The sequence below is a fragment of the Oncorhynchus mykiss genome, chromosome 19, assembly GCF_057628025.1.
Source record: "Oncorhynchus mykiss isolate SJ-2025 chromosome 19, ASM5762802v1, whole genome shotgun sequence".
In the NCBI taxonomy this organism is placed as follows: domain Eukaryota; kingdom Metazoa; phylum Chordata; class Actinopteri; order Salmoniformes; family Salmonidae; genus Oncorhynchus; species Oncorhynchus mykiss.
Genome location: NC_143040.1, coordinates 25,728,154 through 25,748,955, shown reverse-complemented (window position 1 = coordinate 25,748,955; position 20,802 = coordinate 25,728,154). Strand labels below are relative to the sequence as shown.

The following is a 20,802-nucleotide window of genomic DNA, read 5'->3' as shown; positions in this document are numbered from 1 at the left end:
TCAATTATTTTAAACTGATTTGAAAAATAGAAAATAAAACGAAACGGATTGCCTTTGACATCTCTCGCCGTCTGTATATTGTTTAATTGGCAGGCCAAAGCCTCCAATTGCTGCCATCCACCCAACTGTGGGACCAATAGACAGCCGCTTCCGGATTACAACTGCCATGAATGGGCGGCTTTGCTGTAGCAACCCAAGACAGAAGTAGCTACCCAGAAAACGTGTCTCAGCAATGCAAAGCTCCGGGAGTCAAGACACAGCAGAAGCCAGGAAGCAGACTACGCAGACTGGCCCGGTCGACCGTCCTTGAACAGTTCTACTCAATCATGGTGGTGTGTAACAGAAATACATTTTATTTTTATGGGTTCATAAGTTGTACGGCTGGTCTGGCAATTTTTGTAAGGTTGAGTTGGGTAACACGATGTCTGAATTGCGTGATAGTTCATTGGCTGCCATATTGACCCCTTTTGTATGTTGACCAATTATTATTCTCCTCTGAAGACTGTAGCAAAATGGTCGCCAATTGGAGTTCGAGTCGTCCAATAACTTGCAATGTAATTGGTCATTCACGTGTCGTTTTCACTTTTTGTTGTATGTTTGTCCAATCCCTATCGACAATGTATTTCTGAGTGACATACTTACCGACCATTTAGCGCCTCGCCGGCTTTGCTGCCTTTGGACAATTTTATTGTTGTAGGCGGGTCTTGAGAAACTAGTGGTGTTTTGTGACGAGATGAAAATGGCGGCGGATGGCTGACCGCCGACTATCGGATATTATACATATATAACTGCGATTTAAACCGGCGTTCTCTGTCGATTTTAACAGAACTTAATTGTCACTTAATATTACCCGATTTTTTTAACGATTTCCTAAACTCTTTGACTAGAGTTTTCCAAAAGACAAAACGGAAAGTTCCCTTGGAAATAATAGGTTACTCGCTGTCTGCCGTTCCATTTTAAACTCGGACGTTCGTTTTAGTTTAGCTAACAGTTTGTTGTTCAGCATAAGAAAATGTGTGTGAACTAACGTTACTTGCCGCAAATAACCCAGGACTGGTAACCCCCTTACCCCCCTCACCACCCTAAAACTAGCCAGACAAGTGTCTAAATTGTGTCAATAGTAAGCTACACTCTATAGCTAACTTTAGCTATAACCACGCTAAACGCTAGATAATGAACCACACTATAATCCAAAATGCAATATTGGCGCTACAAACACAAACTAAAACTTGTTGGTTAATCCCATTCTATCGGTAGGGTTTTGTTTTGGTGATCGACAACAATGCTTCCCTTTAGTGGGGGATAGCTAGCCTCTTTACTATTTCACTAGCTATGTCCTAGTGGTAATTATCTATCGTTAGCTCTTTATTCGTACGGTGTTGTTGAATCAAATTAAAATGTCTTAACTTGGCTACATTGCTGACTGTGTATTTTAGATTTAGTTTGTCCGATTTGAAAGGCTGTTTTTAACCCGCAAGTGACAGGAGACACAGCTGATTTCTAGTAGTGCATTGTTTAAGTTAGCTTAGCTCTGTCAAATAAAGTCAAACTATTTCCAATCACGAGTTAGTTGTAGTGTTCAGCAGCTTGACAGCGCAGTCGGGGACCCACGTGTATCGGCGAATCGCCTACCAAAGCAGTCCACTGTCTCAAGTGACTGTCCATAAAATATGGAAGATAAGCGTCGTCCACGATTCAGCAAGCGACTGGTAAGTAACTATTTGGCCCAGCGTTATTTCAATGTCTCCTTGTTTTGTCTGTAGTAAGAGTTCTTAGCTAACGTTACTTTAGACGTTGGTGATGAACGATCTGAAATGGCATGGACTACCGGTAGTCACTAACTATGTTGAAAGGTGCGTGGTATGGATATTTAATTATTTGTTGTGTGTTTTTAAACTATGGATTGAGATGTTGGGATTATAAAGACAGTCAGAGAGGAAGTGAGTTAACGTTACTAGTCTACGTTTAAATTCCAATACCTCATCATTTAGGTTATGGGAATAACTAGTGTTTTTCCCCCCCCCCCTAAGTAACAATTTAATTTGTTTCCAATACCAAAAAGCTGAGAAGTTTGTCTCTGACTTGTCTTGCTTGATGGTGTCATGTAGTCCATATTGGCACTCTTGACTGCAATTTGAGAGAGCACGGAAAACAGGCTCTTTGGTCATAAGTAGTGCATTATAAAGGGGAGCGGGTGTCATTTTAAGACGACTCAGGTTCATGTGTCCATTGTTTGGGAGGTTAAACCCTGCCAGGAGTGTGCAATCATGTCACAGTCGCACCAAAACATTGTAAAAGCAAACCGAGCAGAAGACATTTGGTTAAAGAGGACCAGATCGACTATGTCTGGAGCAGTGATCACAGGGTTGGGTTGGGCAATGGCTGGGATTAGTGTCAGATCTAGCTAAAGCCTTGAAAAGGAATATTGCACATTTTTGTTACATGGTGCGTTTTTGATTGAGTGTCCAACATGTCAGATAAGATTATTGATTGTGTTTGAGGTGAGTTATCTTTTTTTGGGGGTTTTTTGCATTCGATTGTAATTGCATTTTTGGTTTGTTCTGGGTATCAGACAGGAGTATCCTTGGCTTCACGCCTGTTGAGCGAATTTGAATGTGTACTGCAGGGTTTAGTAAGGTGACTAGGATCTCAGCCTACCTGACTGTGTAGAATCTGGATAGTTACAGGTGAGGTGACACACAAAGGCTTTTACTAGACAGTGGACCGTGGACATTATGTTTATAATGTACAGTGTTGTGATTGTTAAAGTTGCATTTCAGACGATAGTCACGTTTTGTCGGAGGAGAAGCAGAACATGTATCGCTCAGAGCAGTAGCCAGGCACCATCACTCCTCTGATGCAGAGACAAAGTTTTATCAATTATGAATAGGATGAGATTTAGGCAGTAGTGGTCAGGTCTACATCTCTTAGTCTCTGGTCTGTTAGGGAGAGGGAGGGAGCTCTTTTTCTTTACCTGTACTTTGAGCCATGCATCTCCAGAAGGCATATTGCATGCAGTACAACGGTGTAAGTGGATTGGAGGGAGGGTGGTGTGTGTGTGTGTGTGTGTGGAGAAGACACTGTGGTGAGCGCACGCTGTCTGCTCTGTGTGAAGCGAGAGGAGAAGTTACTGGAGAGGCTGGCTGCCTGACTGGCCATGTGAGCAGAAATGCGGATGGAGGAGATGATGATGATGGGGGGGGGCACTGCAGAGGCGAAAGGATGACAGAGCTGGATAGACCGCAGGCCTTTTTTCCACTCTAAAAAGAGAGGCGAGGGGGAGCGGAGGATGGCGAACAGAGATGCTGCTGCACTACGAAGGGATGTGGGAAAAGAGGAGGAAGAAAGATAAAGAGAGGAAGAGGGATGTAATGGTGACACTGAAGGTGCGAGGTGTGTCGAGTCTCTCTCCATCCCACAGGATTCCCCAAGGCGCACTGCAAGAGAGGGAAAGGGCAAGAGAAAAGGAGAGAACTAGAATAAAATTGAGAGGAAAAAAGGATACTGGATTGCTGCAGTGAGGGGGAGAGAGCGCATCTGTAGCCCTGCTTGTACTGGCTCCGAGACCCACCGTCTCTTGGCGATGATCTTTGATAATAAACATGAACAATGCGGTTAGATACTGCGTCGGCCCTTACCCACTCTGGTTGCTCAGGCGTCGTGGTGTGATTGTGTAGCTCAGGGTCGTCCATTGTTTCTTCAGTAGCTGAGTGAGTGGGCGGCCTGGAGACCCAGGATCTAGACAGGGGCCATGGCTGTCCGTCGTTCCGCAGCCAAGGCATCTCCCAGACGGATCCCTCCCGCATCCCTCCAGACTGTTTCTCTCTCTAGAGTTTGTCGTCATGCAAGCCGAGTTCCCGCCTTGGGAATACTAGGTGGAGCTGGACACTGCGGTGTGTGTGTGACCAGCAGCTGGTCTGTGTGATGTCTCCGTTAAAGGTGGTTGGTTTCGCCGGGTGCTGTGGCAGCGTAGTGCGTCGCTGAGAGACGGTATGCTGTGTCATTGTCTGTGTCTCCAATGGCACCCTATTCCCTACGTCGTGCACTATCTAGGGAGCCATTTGGGTACACGCAGCCACTGTCCACTGTACTGGGCACTGGCCCAGGGGAGCACAGACGGACAGGCGCACTGCATTACACCGCTCGCTGCAATTCACTGCAATGCCGTTGTGTCCGTCTCCTCTACCAAACCGCCTGAATGGAACAAAGCTCTCTCGTCAAACCAGGCTTAAAGATGGATAATGGATTTTGAATTTACTGGGCCACGGTTGTCTTGTTGAAGGGCTGGGCTGCCCGGAGCCAAGGAGGATTGCGGCGGCTGGCAGATGGGCAGTGAGATATTGGAGGTAGGGCAGGTGCCTCGTGCTGCATCTGGTGTCACTGATTTGGCTGCTACAGCGGTGGATACTAGTGCTGTTTAATGTCCTGCTGTGGAGTGGCTGACTGGTGGACAATACAGTGAGGTCGTTTCACATTGTGCAGTGTTTGCAAGGAGTTGTGTGTGTCATGTTCAGGCTGAATATGTTTAGAGGTGTGTGTGTTCAGGGCCAGCTGAGGATGTTTGTATGTGTGAGAGACGGGTGGAGAGATTGCGTTCTCCGACATCTCTTATTGTTGTCACAGAGCTCTGGGCTGCTGGACCCCCCCCTCCCTCCCAGGGTCAGCTGGTGCATTGCTATGGCAACCCTGGCCCACTCCCTGGTCCACTTTGTGTAGCTGTTAGCGATACTGCTAATGATAACCATCTGCTGGTAGATGGAAAGGCTTTCTGAAAAACCTTCTCAGTTAAATGTTAACTAAAAAGTAGCCTCTGCCTTTCTGGCAGAATGATATCATGATTATTTGCGTCAATCCAATGGCCATTTGTTTTTGCAGAAACACTGCTAACCAAAGGGCATGCACACTTGCTTTAAAGGGTAACTACACACATAATTAAAAATGTCTTCGAATTTTCCAAGACCTCAAAAGTAGTCTCCTGATGTGGTGTATCCATTGTTGTGCACTTAGAACATTAAATGTTGTATTTCTTTAATTAAAAAAAAAATTTGTAATCAATATTTTAACAGAAACATGGAAAAACAAAACTGAGAAAATGGAATTTGGGGGGGAAATTATGTGGATTCAGGCCAAAAATTAACAATTTTATGGGGGCCTACATGTCACAGATTGCTTTCATTTTATTACCTACCTAGGTTTTTTGAAAAGTCCCCTTTGAACTCACCATGCTTTTTAAATCATTGAAGCTGTCAACCCAATGCAAGGCGGTGAGAATGGATGGACACTAAAAGGGGGTTTACTATAACCTAGCATGTGTTCTTGAGGATGATGAGTCGGGGTGGACATTGGATAACTAGATCATTTTTTCCCTCATATTTATCCAAATTTTATGTGTCCTCGTGAACTGCTTTACAAACTTAAAATCTATGGACTTCTACCTAATATCTTATAAACCTAGGTTGACAATATTGAGCGGAGGAGCAGGGGAAAGGGGCATGGTCCTTAAGTCAGGTTTAGGGGAGGGTGGGATATTATCCTTCTATCATCTGTTGTGCCCTTGAAGCACTGGGTAAAGAAAGGTTCCAAGTACCCCCCCTGTTCTTTCTCTCCCTCTCGCTTTATCCCCCCATCCCCGAGAGAAGGGAGAGTCAGTGTGAGGGGAAATTAATATAGGCTACATTAGAGAATTGATACCCTAGTCTGAACATCAATGTACTGTGTGTTGTCTGTGTTGATATGGGTTTGTGTGGGTATGTTCATTCTTCCTTGCCCCAGTGTGTGTTGTTGTATTGCGACTTCAATCTCTTGGCACGAGAGCAGGTTTCTTTTTGTAGGAGGGAGCAGCAGGCAACTGTGTGGGAGCATTGTTAACACAGCCAAACGCTGCTGTCTTTAAGTAGCGTTACATTTGACAGAAAGACCTTAAAGAACCTAGAAGTATTAAGCCTAACTATTACAAAGTACCGTAAATACCTGAAAATAGTGCTCAATGGGATTTAAAGGGTTTACAGCTGCTGAACACATTGAGGTAAATCTCTTCTCTTTATTCCCTCTTCCTCACATTCCTCTTTCCTATTCTATTTTGCTCCCCCTCTCCCCCCTCATCTCTTTCCTCTTCCCCCTCCTCACTCCAGCGGTCGGGCACGAGGCGGCGCTACCATGACGATGGTATCTCGGACGACGAGATCGAGGGGAAGAGGACCTTTGACCTGGAGGAGAAGTTGAGGAGCGAAAGGTTCACCTCAGACAGGGTGAAACGCATGGAGGGGAAAGGTCAGTGTTGGGGGGTCATCGTAATCCTATATCTGTGTCCTTCTACAGTGGAGGGTTTGGCTGTGGCTAAATATTGGAGACATTGGCTGCGTCTGAAATTGCACCCTATTCCCAATATAATGCACGTCTTTTGACAGTAGTAGTATGCTATTGGGTTACAAACTTGAGTAGCTTTGAGGATTCCTGTTTAGTTTATGGATTATCTTGTGTGTGTGTGGTTTTTCCAGACCTCACGTTTGAGTACATCCAAAGAGGTGGGTTGAGGGACCCGATCATCTTTGAGAAGCCAGACGGACTGGGTATCAAGTACGTCCCCCCCCCCCCCTCCAAACTCTGTTGGAAACGCACTCGCTTTATTCTCTCTGGGGCAATTAGAATGGCTGAAATTGCGTTAGTCTGTAAGTCTCCTTGAGTAGTATGTAACCCCGGTTTGTTGTGTTCTCTAAAGGATGCCAGATCCAGACTTCAGTGTGAATGACGTCAAGATATTTGTTGGTAAGATTCCACCCCCCTCCAGTGTTTCTATCCAATCACGCCTCTTCCCCTTTTTTCCACACTCTCTCCTTCACCCACACTCTATCTCTATGCTAACTCTTCCTCCATTTCTTTTGGCTTTTTAACACTCCCTCATTTACTCATCTCCTTTATTTCCCTCCCTCCCATTTTTAACCACACAGTCGAAGAAACAAGCCTGCAGGCTCTAGTTTGATCTAATAGTGATATGGTCAAGTGCTGCAAAGAAGGACTTAGAAAATCTGCAGCTGGCCCTAGAAAATCTGCAGCTGGCCCAGAACAGAGCAGCATGTCTTGTCCTTCAATGTGCACAGGGGGCTAATGTCAACTGTCTGCATGTCAGTCTCTCTCTGCTCAAAGTACAGGAGAGATTGACTGCATCAATTCTTGTGAGAAAGTGTTAATTTCCAAATTGGTTGTAAAATCATTTACATATAGCTCTGACAGGTGTACTTACCCACCAGACATGCCACCAGGGGTCTCTTCAGTCCCCAAATCGAGAACAAATTCAAGGCAACGCACAGTATTCTATAGAGCCATTATTTCATGGAACACCCATCTCAAAAATGTTGCTTCAAAACAAGACCTCACAGAACAAGGCCTCTCCCCATCTGACCTAATTAACCGATAGCCAGTATTCAGACCCCTTCACTTTCCCCACATTTTATCACATTATTCGTATTCTAAAATTGATGAAGTACCCCATAATGAAAAAGCAAAAACAGGTTTTTATGCATTGTCATGTTAGATGGGGAACATCGCTGCACAGCTATTTTCAGGTCTCCAGAGATGTTTGATCGGGTTCCAACCCGGGCTCTGGCTGGGCCACTCAAGGATATTTAGAGACTTGTCCCAAAGCCACTCCTGCATTGTCTTGGCTGTGTGCTTAGGGTCGATGTCCTGTTGGAAGGTGAACAGTCTGAGGACCTGAGCGCTCTGGAGCAGGTTTTCATCAAGGTTCTCTGTACTTTTCTCCATTCATCTTTCCCTCGATCCTGACTAGTCTCCTAGTCCGTGCCGTTGAAAAACATCCCCACAGCATGATGCTGTGCATGATGCCACCACCATTCTTCACCGTAGGGATGGTGCCGGGTTTCTTCCAGACATGACGCTTGGCATTCAGGCCAAAGAGTTCAATCTTGGTTTCATCAGACCAGAGAATCTTGTTTTTTAAGGTCAGAGTCCTTTAGGTGCTTTTTGGAAAACTCCAAGAGGACTGTCATGTGCCTTTTACTGATGAGGGGCTTCCGTCTGGCCACTCTACCATAAATGTCTGATTGGTGGAGTGCTGCAGAGATGATTGTCCTTCTGGAAGATTTTCCCATCTCCACAGAGGAATTCAAGCTCTGTTGGTGACCATTTGGTTCTTGGTCACCTCCCTGACCAATGCCCTTTTCCCCTGATTACTCAGTTTTGGCCGGGCGGCCAGCTCTACGAAGAGTCTTGGTGGTTCCTTAATTCTTCCATTTAAGGATGATGGAGGCCACTGTGTTATTGAGGACCTACAATGCTGCAGGAATGTTTTGGTACCCTTCTCCAGATCTGTGCCTCGACACAATCCTGTCTCGGAGCTCTACAGACAATACCTTCGACCTCATGGCTTGGTTTTTGCTCTGACATGACTGTCCACCTTATATAGACAGGTGTGTGTCTTTCCAAATCATGTACATTCAATTAAATTTACCACGGGTGGACTCCAATCAAGTTGTAGAAACATCACAAAGATGATCAATGGAAACAGGATGCACCTGATCTCAATTTCACATCTCTTAGCAAAGGGTCTGAATTCTGTTTTTGCTTTGCCATTATGGGGTATTGTGTGTAGATTTGATCCATTTGTGAGTACGGCTGTAACGTTACAAAAAGTGGAAACGGGCAACGTGTCTGAATGCTTTTAGAATGTACTGATGTGTGGGTACCTGTCAGCAGGACCTTTTTGTTGTTGTCCTGTTCTCATTTTAAATTGGTGTCGTTCAGTCCTTGAGCTGTTCTTGTCTGTTGATGTTCTGTATTATTTCACGTTCAGGAAGAGTTGCTGCTGCTGCTTCAGCAACAGTTAATGGGGATCCCAATAAAACACTAAATACACTCTGACCTTTTCCTCTCATCTTTTTGTCTGTCTCCTCTTTCTCTCCTTTGTTCCTCCCTCACCGTATCACCCATCTGTCTGTCCCCGTCCCCCCCCCCCCCCTTGGCTCTCCCAGGCAGCAGACGAATGATCGATGTGATGGATGTGAGCACTCAGAAGGGTATAGAGATGTCTATGGCCCAGTGGCGACGTTACTACGAGACGCCCCCCTCCCAGAGGGACAAACTCTACAACGTCATCAGCCTGGAGTTTAGCCACACCAAACTGGAGAACCTGGTCCAGAGGCCTACATCGGTCAGTCTGATATATATACGTACGCACGGACACTCTCTCACACACACACCGAGCTGACGATCCGGAGGCCCGCGTTTGCCAGTCTGAGACACACACACATAGGCATATTAGCACGCAGACACGCAAATCGGCGCACACACCCCCTCCTGTCTGTTCTTACCTCCTCCTGTGTATCTTATCAGGTGGACATCATAGACTGGGTGGACAACATGTGGCCTCGGCACCTGAAGGAGAGACAGAGAGACTCTACCAACTCCATCACAGACATGCAGTACCCCAAAGTGCAGAAGTAAGGCTCAAATGTGTCCCCAAATGTGCACTACATAGGGAATAGGGTGCCAACTATTGACCAGGGTTTGCAGGCTCTGCCAACTCCCATCACAGACATGCAGTACCCCAAAGTGCGGAAGTGAGACCCTCTCCCTCATCAACTGCATTCTCCTTCCCCCTTCTTTTCCCTCCTCCAACCTCTGTTCCAGGTACTGTCTAATGAGTGTGCAGGGCTGCTACACGGACTTCCACATTGACTTCGGAGGTTCCTCGGTCTGGTACCACATACTGCGGGGAGGCAAGGTAAGAGCGAAAGACTTAATCTCACACTGCAAGACTTGACTCGAGTCTCTACTTAAGACTCGGACCCCTACGACTTGGGATTTGAGTAAGAGCGACTTGTTTCCCCTCACTTCTTACCTCTGACCCCTTGCTTCCTGTCAGGTGTTCTGGCTGATCCCGCCCACGCCTCAGAACCTGGAGCTGTATGAGGACTGGGTGTTGTCAGGGAAACAGGGAGACATTTTCCTGGGAGACAAGGCCCAGGACTGTCAGAGGATAGAGCTGAAGCAGGGCTATACCTTCATGATACCTTCAGGTACCCACTTAATATGTAGTGAAATCTGGTGTACATATATTGTAATGCCTTGGCAGCAGCTAACGGGGATCCATAATAAATACACTTTGAATTGTACTTGTGCTTTGGTACATTCAGATATTTAACCGTTTGAACTTCAACCTAGTCTTGTGTGTTCCTGTTTCTGATGTTGATCTTTGTTTGTGTCCTGTCAGGTTGGATCCATGCGGTCTACACTCCAGTGGACACCCTGGTGTTTGGGGGGAACTTTCTCCACAGCTTCAACATCCCCATGCAACTCAACATCTACAGCATCGAGGACAGGACACGGGTGGGTCACACACACACACACACACTCTTCCATTTAATCTCTCTCTCCTAAATGTACTGAATGTTTTTATTCCTGAGCACTCGTAGAAGAGAAGTTCCTATGTATGTAGTGGCGGTTACTAATAAATTAAACTTGGTGTCTGTGCAGGTACCAGCTAAGTTCCGTTACCCGTTCTACTATGAGATGTGTTGGTACGTGTTGGAGAGATACCTCTTCAGTCTGACCAACACCTCCTACCTCACGCCTGACTTCCAGAAACACTCCCTGGGCATCGGTCAGTGCCAACACTACCTTCTCTCTGTTTCTGTCTCTTTGTTTCTCCGTTTCTCTCGTTTTCTCTCTTTGTTTCTATGTTCTCGCTCTCTCAACTCTCTCTCACCCCCCTCCCTCTCTCACCCCCCTCCCTCCCTCCCTCTCTCACCCCCCTCCCTCCCTCCCTCCCTCCCCCCCCTCCCTCCCTCCCTCCCCCCCCTCCCTCCCTCTCTCACCCCCCTCCCTCCCTCTCTCACCCCCCCTCCCTCCCTCTCTCACCCCCCCTCCCTCCCTCTCTCACCCCCCCTCCCTCCCTCTCTCACCCCCCCTCCCTCCCTCTCTCACCCCCCCTCCCTCCCTCTCTCACCCCCCCTCCCTCCCTCTCTCACCCCCCTCCCTCCCTCCCTCTCTCAACACTTCTCTAACCATCATTACTCTATATTAGGTGATTCCGTTTGAATGACAACACGAGATCTATAGCTTGAGGCGTGCGTTCTCCATATTGCATGTTAGACTACAAACCTTGAATTGCTCTGTGAAGTGTCTTCTCTTTCCAGCTACACTTCTTAATCTCTGTCTGCCCCCCCCCCCCTTCCAGGTCTTACGAGAGACCCCTCCACCTGTGAGTCAGTCAACGGCCACACCCAGAAGGAGGATGAAGAGGAGGCTCCCCCGACGCGGGGCTCTAAGCCCGGGGTGAAGGTTCACCTGACGCCCTTTGAGCTGGAGGGGCTGTGGAACCTGCTGGGGAAGCTGGAGTCGCTGCCCTCACAGAAGAACTGTGTCCCGGCGGGCATACACAATGCTCCCGCGCTGCTGCACGACATCAGGGTGGGTATGGGGTGTGTCTGACAGAGTTAAATATCCTAATATCAAAATGGATGCATGCAGGACTGACTGTAAGTCACTTTAGATGAAAGCGTCTGGTGATTGGCATGTATTATAAAGTGTGTGTCTTTTTTGTTCACGTATTAACCTTGCTGTCTTCTCTTAAGGCCCTGCTGAAGGAGCATGCTAATGACATCCCCAAACTGTCCTACACTGGGAAGCCCATCGTCAAGTGGCCCACTAGGGTGAGAAGGACACGCCACATTCAGTCACATGCTCATAGTAACCGTTTACACTCGTCGCCGTAAACAGGTTCAGATTGGCAGGTTTGGCCACTGATAAGCGCCTTAATTGGGACACCAGCGGCTGTACGGTAACATGCTGTACCTGACGTCAGAGCTCAGGTTCTCCACTTCACGGCTCCTGACAGCCATTATAAACTTGAGCACCGCACGACAAGAAGTTGACCTCCCACCCCTCCTTTTGGGGGGGGGGGATCGTCTGAGTGACGGAAATGCATTTTAAATTATGAGGACTCAATGTATTTTGAAAGATGAAGTGTTGAGGTTGATAATAAATACAGCTTTGACATCATACAAGCCAAACACCTGAACTGCACATTTCCATATAAAAGTCATGTCATATACAGCGTTAATGATCACTGTTTGATGTATAAGATGGCATGGTGTCATAGGCTCATTCTGTTCAGAACAGGGTATGTTTGTCTATCGTGAAGAGAATTTCTAGGCGCGTCACGCACACGAATGCACTCCCGACTCCGTTCTACGCACACCGAAATTCCCATCTGTTTCTCTGAATTGCCGTGTGAAAGCCTGACACCGTAAGATCGTATTTGACAACTTAGCCAGTCATGTTGGCAGTAGAAACACGTTTTCAAGTGATGCCCACTTGACCCAGACTGCAGTTTATAATGAGATGTTTTTGGACAGCGTGAACCACAGCAGTAATTGTGTGATGGCGGGGACACAGGGCTGTGTTCCAAACAAATCATCTACAAGTGTACTTGCTCTAGTTCCTCAACGGCACAACTAGGAGAGCTCAAAAAGGACCTTTATATAGTTGAAGACTCTTCACATAAAAGTGCATTGAATTAAATAAGTATCCAGAATACAGTAAATGTAAAATGCACATAAAATCAAGTTTAATTTTTGGATTCAATCTTGTCAGGTAAACTGTTGTCCTCAACTTTGGTTGAATCATTTTTCCATCATAACCCATAACTGTTGCTGCCATTCTTATGCATTTTGTTCTGTGAGAACCATTTCAATGTAGCCCTGTCCATATAGGCCTCTACCCACAAGTCTGAAGGGTTAACACGCGTGTACTGTACATTGTCATAAGACGAGAGCGAATCACGCCACGTTCTTAGACTTCTCCACACCCCAAACGCTTAAAATCCATGTACTTATCTGACTCCCAAATCGAAGGGTCATTTAATCCACAGAGGGATGCTTTTCCAGACAGAGATTAAGCCTTGTGCTGGACTGTTGCCTTCCTTCGCCCCCTAAAACTTTGAATGTGTCTTTATCCCATTCATTCTCATCCCTCCCACCCTTCCAGCCATCGTGGTACCAGCCTCCTCCCCCTCCTCCCCCGGTGGCTCGTCCCAAGCTGTCTGCCACGGTGGTGACCCCGCGACCTCAGAAGCCCGCCTCCTCCATGTCCGTGCTGCGGCGGCGGCGCGTGCGGTGTAAGCGCTGCGAGGCGTGCGTCAGGACGGAGTGCGGGGACTGTAACTTCTGCAGGGACATGAAGAAGTTCGGCGGGCCGGGGAAACTCAAACAGACCTGCGTGCTCCGACAGTGTCTGGCGGTGAGAGAAAGAGGGGTGGGGGGGGGGGTGTGTTTGATCTGTGTGAGCTGTCAGATTTGTACAGTTGAAGCATTGTCACTCTCCCTCTGCTAGCTGTGTGTGTCACTTACTGCTTGGATTTGATGCCTGTGTCCTTACTCTTTATCTGTTTCCCAGCTAGTATACTGTGTGTGTGTGTGTGTGTGTGTGTGTTTTTTGATTCTTTCTGACAGAATATACTAGTCTCGGTGTATTAACTCCTCTCTCTCTCTCTCTCCCCTAGCCGGGTCTGCCCCTGTCAGTGGTATGTGAGCTCTGTGGAGAGGGGAACCAGGAGGGAGGAGAGGGGCCAGTCTTCGCCCTCACCCTCATGGAGTGTTCCAACTGTGCCCAGATAGCCCACCCCGCCTGCCTCAAGGTAACCCCCGACACACTCCTCAAACTATACCTTACCTTCAAGTTTCAGCTTCATTCGCCGTAAGTACATCTTACTCACCAGAGCTCTCGCAATCTAATCCGCATGCAAACACGCATGACCACACACACAATCACTTTCTTGTTGTCTTGTGACATCAGTACAGATGAAAGTTAAACTCTCCCTCTTACCTCTTTCTTTTTGTTCTCAAACAAAATGCTCTCCACCTCTCGCTCTCTCTCTGTCTCTCTAGGTAACAGGGGAGGGTGTGGTGAACACAGATCTGCCCAGCTGCTGGGAGTGTCCAAAATGTGTTCTAGGAATCACCGATACTGAGGTAGACCCTCCTCCTTTATCTACACACTCTCTCACACACACACACACACACACCACTGTGTCCCGGCTAGCTAACGGCCGTGACTCTCTCCCTGTGCTGTGTGTCAGTCTTCGGGTACCGATGATGATGACGACAGCGGGGCGTCCGTTGGCCTCGGCGCTGGCGCAAGCACCCTCTCCCCCGCCGCCCTCTCCTCCTCCCAGGGGCCTCTAGGGGTCTCCATGGAGCCAGGCTCTGCTCCTGGGTTGGGGGATGAGGGCTGGGGCAGGGCGTTACTGCTACACCCAGGGCTGGTTCCCAACCACCCCCCCTCCTCCTCCTCCTGGTCCTCAGAGGCGCCCCTTCCCTCCCCTGGTCAGCTACTACCACAGCAGCGCGGCCTCAAGCGGGCGGGGAGATGGGCAAGCGGGCGCAGGAAGAGGGTGAGAGGCCTACCGCCGCCACCGTCCTTCCCCCCGCCCGTTACATCATCATCACGCGCCTATCGCTGCTCTGACTGACGAGGGGAGGGGCTGGGGGAGACGTGGTGCTTTGGGCTCCACAAATACTGGGCGAATGCAGAACCCTTTGCTTTAGGGTTGATATCAGACCTGAGTTTTAAGTCATTTCAAATACTTTATCTGTTCTTGTTTTGAGCTTCCCTAGCTTAATGTTCCAATAGAATAGTCCCAAATCTGCACACTCCAGGCAAACTCAAAAGTATTTCGAGGTTTTCAACCCTTTGAACCCAGGTCTAGTCCATATGAGACAGTATTTGTGAAGCAGAAAGTGTTTGTAGCCTGAACGAAAGCCCAAAGCATGCGGAGGTTGAGTGAGAGAAACGGCGGCTTGTGATGTGAATGTACTTGTCTGTCTTCACAGTGCAGCAGGCATTATGTCAACAGAGATGTTACAGTATTCAATGAACAGTGCATTTCTGTTGCATTGATGTTTTTCTTATTTGTTTGTTGATTTCAGGTGAAAGGGGACAAGAATAAAATGTTACACGCGGTAAGCATGCCAGCCAATAAAAATGTATTCAATTAAACCGAAGACCGTTTTTCATCCTTACCCTAACGGATACTTCGTTCCCTCTCTCCTTTCCTCTCTCCTTTCCTCCCTCTCTCCTTCCAGAAACGCAAGTCTTCTTCGTATCTCGACGGCCGCATAGCTAAGATCTACCGTCGCGGTGGTCACAGCGATGACTCGGGCAGCGATGATGATGATGACGACGATGATGAGGATGATGATGATGAAGGCTCCAGGGGCGGAGGAGGCGGCGCGGGAAGGAAGATGTCCGGACCACGCCCTCGCGGCAGTGGCTCCGCCTCTCGAAGAGGCTACGGGACTGGGAGGCGAGGCATTTGGAGAGGCTCCTCCCATAGAGGGGCAGGCCGTGGGAGTGGGCTGGCCCCTCACTCCTCCCTGAAGATGAGGCGTGGCAGAGGGGGGCTGGGGGTGGGGCGAGGGGACAGGGAGAGAGGCGGGAGAGTGCGCCTCCGGGGAGGCACCAGGATGCAGAGACGCAGGGACGAGTCAGAGGAGGACGACAACGATGATGATGATGATGATGACGATGAAGATGACGACAGCGAGGAAGATCCGCAGCATCACCACCGGCATAAAGACCACCGGCAACGCCGCAGGCGGAGGAGAACGGACGACGAAGAAGACGACGATGAAGACGATGAGGAAGACAGCTCGGCCCGGGACCTGGAGGGGGAGGATGAGGACGTGGACGATGAAGACGAGGATGAGGAAGATGACGAGAACCAGTCAGACTCCGAACCAGAGCCTCCTGTTCTCCTGGTGTCTGACCTTAACGACGACTTCCTAAATGGCTCGTACCTGACCGTGACCCTACAGCGCCCTCCAAGGGCTAAACGCCACCCCGGCTCCATCGTACCCAAGCTGGAGGCCGCCATGTCTCCCAGAACCCACGGCGGCGGTCCAGGTTACGTCCAACATAAAACCCTCGGGAAGACGCGGCACAAAAACGGCACGGTCGCCGCCGGCAATGGCCTGGCCCAGCCCGCCAAGAATCCAGTCGGCCGGCCGCCTCGTCACCGTATCAACAATCCCCACGGCGACACAGCAGACAGGGAGAGGGACACTGCCTCTCCTTCCTCCTCAGACTCCTCGGCCTCCCCCACCCCTCCTCCCCACTCCTCCCACTCTCCTTCCTCACTCTTGTCGCTGCCCTCCTTCAAGGATGTAGGAAATGAGAAAGGAGGGGAGAAGGAGGTGTGGGTGGCGGTGTTCCTTTACCTGAGCAGAGCCGAGCTGGCTAGCTGTATGACTGTCTGTAAGGCCTGGTACAAATGGTGAGTCACACCCGTCCCTCTGTTATTAGAGTAACATTCACAGCCATTCGCATGGCTTGTTTTAGTGAATTTTTTTGGGGGGGGGGGCTATACAGTTGCATATTGGGATATTATTTTTTGGCGATATATCGTATTAACAATATCGCAATATTATTTTTGTGCTCATTTTTCCTTCATAGCTTGTTCTCTGTCTTTTTTTCAAATATGGAGCAAATTTTGTTTTCAGCACTTATTTAAAACTCGTTTTCTCGTGGCTCTCTGAGCAAAACGTTTGGAACATCGAATCGCATTAAAATCACAGTATCGAATCGCGTTACAAATAGAATCTCATCGGCACCGAAGTGTTGCGATAATATCACACGGGGAGCTCCCTGGCAATTACCAGCCCTACTTATTGTTTCTATAGATAAAGGAGTTTATTTCCTCTTTCTGCTTCAATGCAGTTTTAGGATTTTTCATCCGATAAAGTTGCATGACTGTCTCCGTAATCTGTGGACTAAAGGACACTTTCTATGGGGCTTCTCCATAAAGCAGGGTTTTTTTTACACCTGAGGATGAGACGGTGATGTCATTTTTATGGCTGGGAAAATACTTGAGCTTTGTTGAACCAGAAACGGGAGACATCCAACAAGACTGTGTCCAGATCCTCATATCTTTACCCCCCCCACCCTGCTGGCTTCCCCCTCTCCTTTCCTGCCCTCTTCCTCCCTCTCTCTCCTCTGTAGGAGTTGTGACAAGCGTCTCTGGAGTGGTGTGGATGTATCGCGTTGTCCCTCCCTCTCCTCCCAGGCCCTGCAGGGCATCATCAAACGCCAGCCCACCTCCCTGGACCTCTCCTGGACCCCCGTGTCCAAGAAACAGATCACCCTGCTCATACACCGCCTGCCAGGTAGGACACACACACCTCAACCCTGCTGCCTGTCCGGTGTACACACACACACACACACCTGAACAATGAGAGATTAATTAACCTTCCCCACCTCCTCTCCTCTCTCAGGTCTGAAGGAGTTGATGATAGCAGGTTGCTCCTGGTCGTCCATGTCAGCCCTGTCCACCCCCAGCCTGCCGTGCCTCCGTACCCTGGACCTGCGCTGGGCAGAGGGGGTCAAAGACACCCAGATCAGGGACCTGGTCACACCACCAGGTCACTAGTCAATACTAACTGACTGAGGTGTTAGGAGTTACATCTCTCTCCTTTTCTGACAGGCTGTTGCAGGCCACCGGTTTGTGGGCGCGCGTGTGTTTTTGACTGTAGTGGTTTCTTTTGGGGAATTATCTAGCTGCCTCACCTCCCCTATGATAAATTAATCTAGTGTTTTAGGGGGTTGGGTTGGCAAGTAAGTATTTGTATTGAAGGGTGTACTGTATCTAACCCCTCTCTCCCTGCAGGCTGTGACAGTCGGTCCCGGCTGCGTGGCTGTGTGGTGCTGCGTCTAGCCGGCCTGGACATCAGTGACTCCACCCTGAGGCTGATTCTCCGTCACATGCCCCTGCTAGAGCGGCTGGACCTGGCTCACTGCGGAGACCTCACGGACCAGTCCGTCTGCCTGCTCACCGCCGCCGGCACACACACGCGTAACACACTCACGGAGATCAACCTCTCAGGTAGGCGCATACACACACGCATCCCATGAAAAACATAGAGATTAACCTTGGAGGTACACACACACACTGCAATCCCTGAGATCAACCTCGCAAGTACACACACTCAATTCCCTCTTACAGGTTGTTTGCCTCTACCTGTGTCACAGCCCTCCTCCTCCTCCCCCAGGCTGTAACAAGCTGACGGACGGCTGTCTGGCGTACCTGAAGAGGGCGTCTGGCCTGGCGCTGCTGGACCTGCGGGGCTGCAAAGGTGTGACGCGGCGGGGCTGTGAGGGCTTCATCTCGGACCTCTCTCACTGCGTCCTGTTCTGTATGACGGAGGAGAAACTCATCCAGAGGATATCGTAAAACTGACCCCCCCCCCCCCCCCCCCCTCTCGTTCGTACCCCTACGCAAGGGGCACAGAGACCCCACACCAGCCAGGCAGGGGGGAGAGAGGGGGAGCAGCAAACACCCCTCCCCCGATACGGAGAACAAGCGCTCCAGAAAAGGGGGGGCGTGAAAAGACGTTCACACTCCTCACTTAGGGTGATAGAAGGAAGACATGGAGGGATGGTGGAGGGAGAGGGTCGACTGTGCTGTTGCAGCATCATGTGTTTATTAGGCGGGTTAGGAGTTATGAATAGCACAGAGACACTTGTTAGTGTTGTTCACGCTACATGGCTGAAAATGGGAACCCGATGGATTGAATGTGGGTGTTTGTACGACGTGGTCCCACAAAGCAGTAGAGTGAATCAGGGTATAGATTTCAGAGGGGGTTGAGAGGGAAGGGGACTGGAGAAGACTCCGGACATGACTGGTGTCCCACTAGGTCTAGACTGAACTTTCCATGGACTCCTTGGGAAACCGAACAGGTGCCAAACCTGTCCTAGAAACCCCCCCGCCCCATCCTCACCCCTCTCCGTTTGATACGCTCACAGCCGTGAGTTTTGTTGGATGAAAACCGTACTGTATCGCTCATTAGGGTGCGTCCCAAATGGAGCCCTAGTTCAAAAGTAGTACACTATATAGGGAACAGGGTGCTATTTGGGATGAATACATAGTCTCTTCAGTTTTACTTGACTCCCTTTTCTCACTACCAGCCACTACAGGTCTTAACGTTATAGTCTTTGAATTCCCTTATTTGACAGAATATTTTCCTCCTCCTGTCGTATTCATCTCTTTCCTTTCTGTCACTCCTTTTCAGAGGGGTAACGTTTTGTTCATCCCTTTGCTCTATCACCCATAATGTTATTGTTGAACCGGAGGGCTCATGGGATGCGTCCCAAATGTCACCCTAGTCCCAGTATAGTGCACTACTTTTGAAAAAGTAGTGCACTATATAGAGTATAGGATACCATTTGGGATGCGGATCTTGGTATTGTGTTGGTTGCCCTACTGCAGTTGCTCAATGGGCTTGGAACATGCCTGTAGCATTGCAATCAATGATATAAATATTTTCTGAAATGTTTTGCAGAAATTCTTTTTTGTTTGTTGTTCATTTGTGGTTTTTACAAGAAAAAAAGAGAAATAAAACAAATCTTCAATGAGTAGTGTGCGTGCACGTCTTGATTTTTAAATTAAACGGAGGTCAGTATCCATATACAGTACCATTTCAAAAAAAAATTGGACACCTACTCATTCAAGGGTTTTTCACTATTATTCTACAATGTAGAAAATAGTAAAAATAGAGAAGACATCAACTATGAAATAACACAGTAACCAAAAAAGTGTTAAATAGATTTTAGATTCAAAGTAGCCACCCTTTCCCTTGATGACAGCTTTTCCAACAGTCTTGAAGGAGTTCCCACATATGCTGAGCACTTGTTGGCTGCTTTTCCTTCACTCTGCGGTCCAACTCATCCCAAATCATCTCAATTGGGTTGAGGTCAGGTGATTGTGGAAGCCAAGTCATCTGATGCAACACTCCATCACTCTCAAATAGACCTTACTCAGTCTGGAGGTGTGTTGGGTCATTGTCCTGTTGAAAAACAAATGTTAGTCCCACTAAGTGCAAACCAGATGGGATGGCGTTATTGCTGCAGAATGCTGTGGTAGCCATGCTGGTTAAGTGTGCCTTTTTTTTAAATTCTAAATAAATCGGTGTCACCAGCAAAGCTCCATCACACCACCACCTCCATGCTTCACGGTGGGAACCACACATGCGGAGATCATCCGTTCACCTACTCTGTGGCTCACAAAGACACGGATATTGGAACCACAAATCTCAAATTTAGACTCATCAGACCTAAGGACAGATTTCCTCCGCTCTATTGTCCATCGTGTTTCGTGGCCCAAGCAAGTCTTCTTAGTAGTGGTATCTTTGCAGCAATTTGACCATGAAGGCCTGATCCACACAGTATCCTCTGAACAGTTGATTTTGATGTGTCTGTTACTTGAACTCTGAAGCACTTATCCTCTGCAGCAGAGGTAACTCTGGGTCTTCCTTTCCTGTGGCGGTCCTCATGAGAGCCAGTTTCAACATAGCGCTTGATGGGTTCAAAGTTCTTAATGTTCTGTATTGACTGACCTTTCATGTCTTAAAGTAATGGACTCTCGTTTCTCTTTGCTTATTTGAGCTGTTGCCATAATATACCACCCCTACATTGTCACAACACAACTGATTGGCTCAAATGCATTAAGGAAGGAAATCACACAAATGAACTTTTAACAAGGCACACACGTTAATTGAAATGCATTCCAGGTGACTACCTCATGAAGCTGGTTGAGATTATGCAAAAGGTGGCTACTTTGAAGAATCTCTAATGTAAAATGTCGATTTAACACTTTTTGGTTACTACATGATTTCATAGTTTTGTCTTCATTCTACAATGTAGAAAATAGTAAAGAAACCCTTGAATAAGTAGGTATCTAAACTATCATTTATGTTGGCTGCCGTGTTTATACTCAACATTGTAGTGGATTTT

General features: G+C 48.2%; 1 protein-coding gene across 4 annotated transcripts; it reads left to right on the top strand.

Annotated features, from left to right (window-relative positions):
- Positions 1 to 152: 152 nt before the first annotated feature.
- Positions 153 to 19,428, top strand: LOC110497438 (lysine-specific demethylase 2A). 4 transcript variants are annotated; one of them, XM_090210612.1, is made up of 22 exons: positions 153 to 332; positions 6,132 to 6,270; positions 6,498 to 6,576; positions 6,719 to 6,765; positions 8,988 to 9,166; positions 9,349 to 9,455; positions 9,646 to 9,739; positions 9,881 to 10,034; positions 10,229 to 10,344; positions 10,492 to 10,618; positions 11,195 to 11,427; positions 11,592 to 11,669; positions 13,006 to 13,257; positions 13,520 to 13,654; positions 13,905 to 13,988; positions 14,096 to 14,410; positions 14,946 to 14,978; positions 15,102 to 16,291; positions 17,017 to 17,180; positions 17,289 to 17,435; positions 17,681 to 17,896; positions 18,063 to 19,422. In XM_090210612.1, the coding sequence occupies exons 1-22, from the start codon at positions 171 to 173 to the stop codon at positions 18,242 to 18,244; spliced, it is 4,233 nt and encodes a 1,410-aa protein (XP_090066738.1). In that variant the 5' UTR covers positions 153 to 170; the 3' UTR covers positions 18,245 to 19,422. The 4 variants fall into 4 exon arrangements, with proteins under 4 accessions (XP_090066738.1, XP_036810258.1, XP_036810259.1 ...); XM_036954363.2 differs by lacking the exon at positions 14,096 to 14,410 and having other exon boundaries at positions 155 to 332; positions 18,063 to 19,428; XM_036954364.2 differs by lacking the exons at positions 153 to 332; positions 14,096 to 14,410 and adding an exon at positions 700 to 1,709 and having other exon boundaries at positions 18,063 to 19,428.
- Positions 19,429 to 20,802: the final 1,374 nt, after the last annotated feature.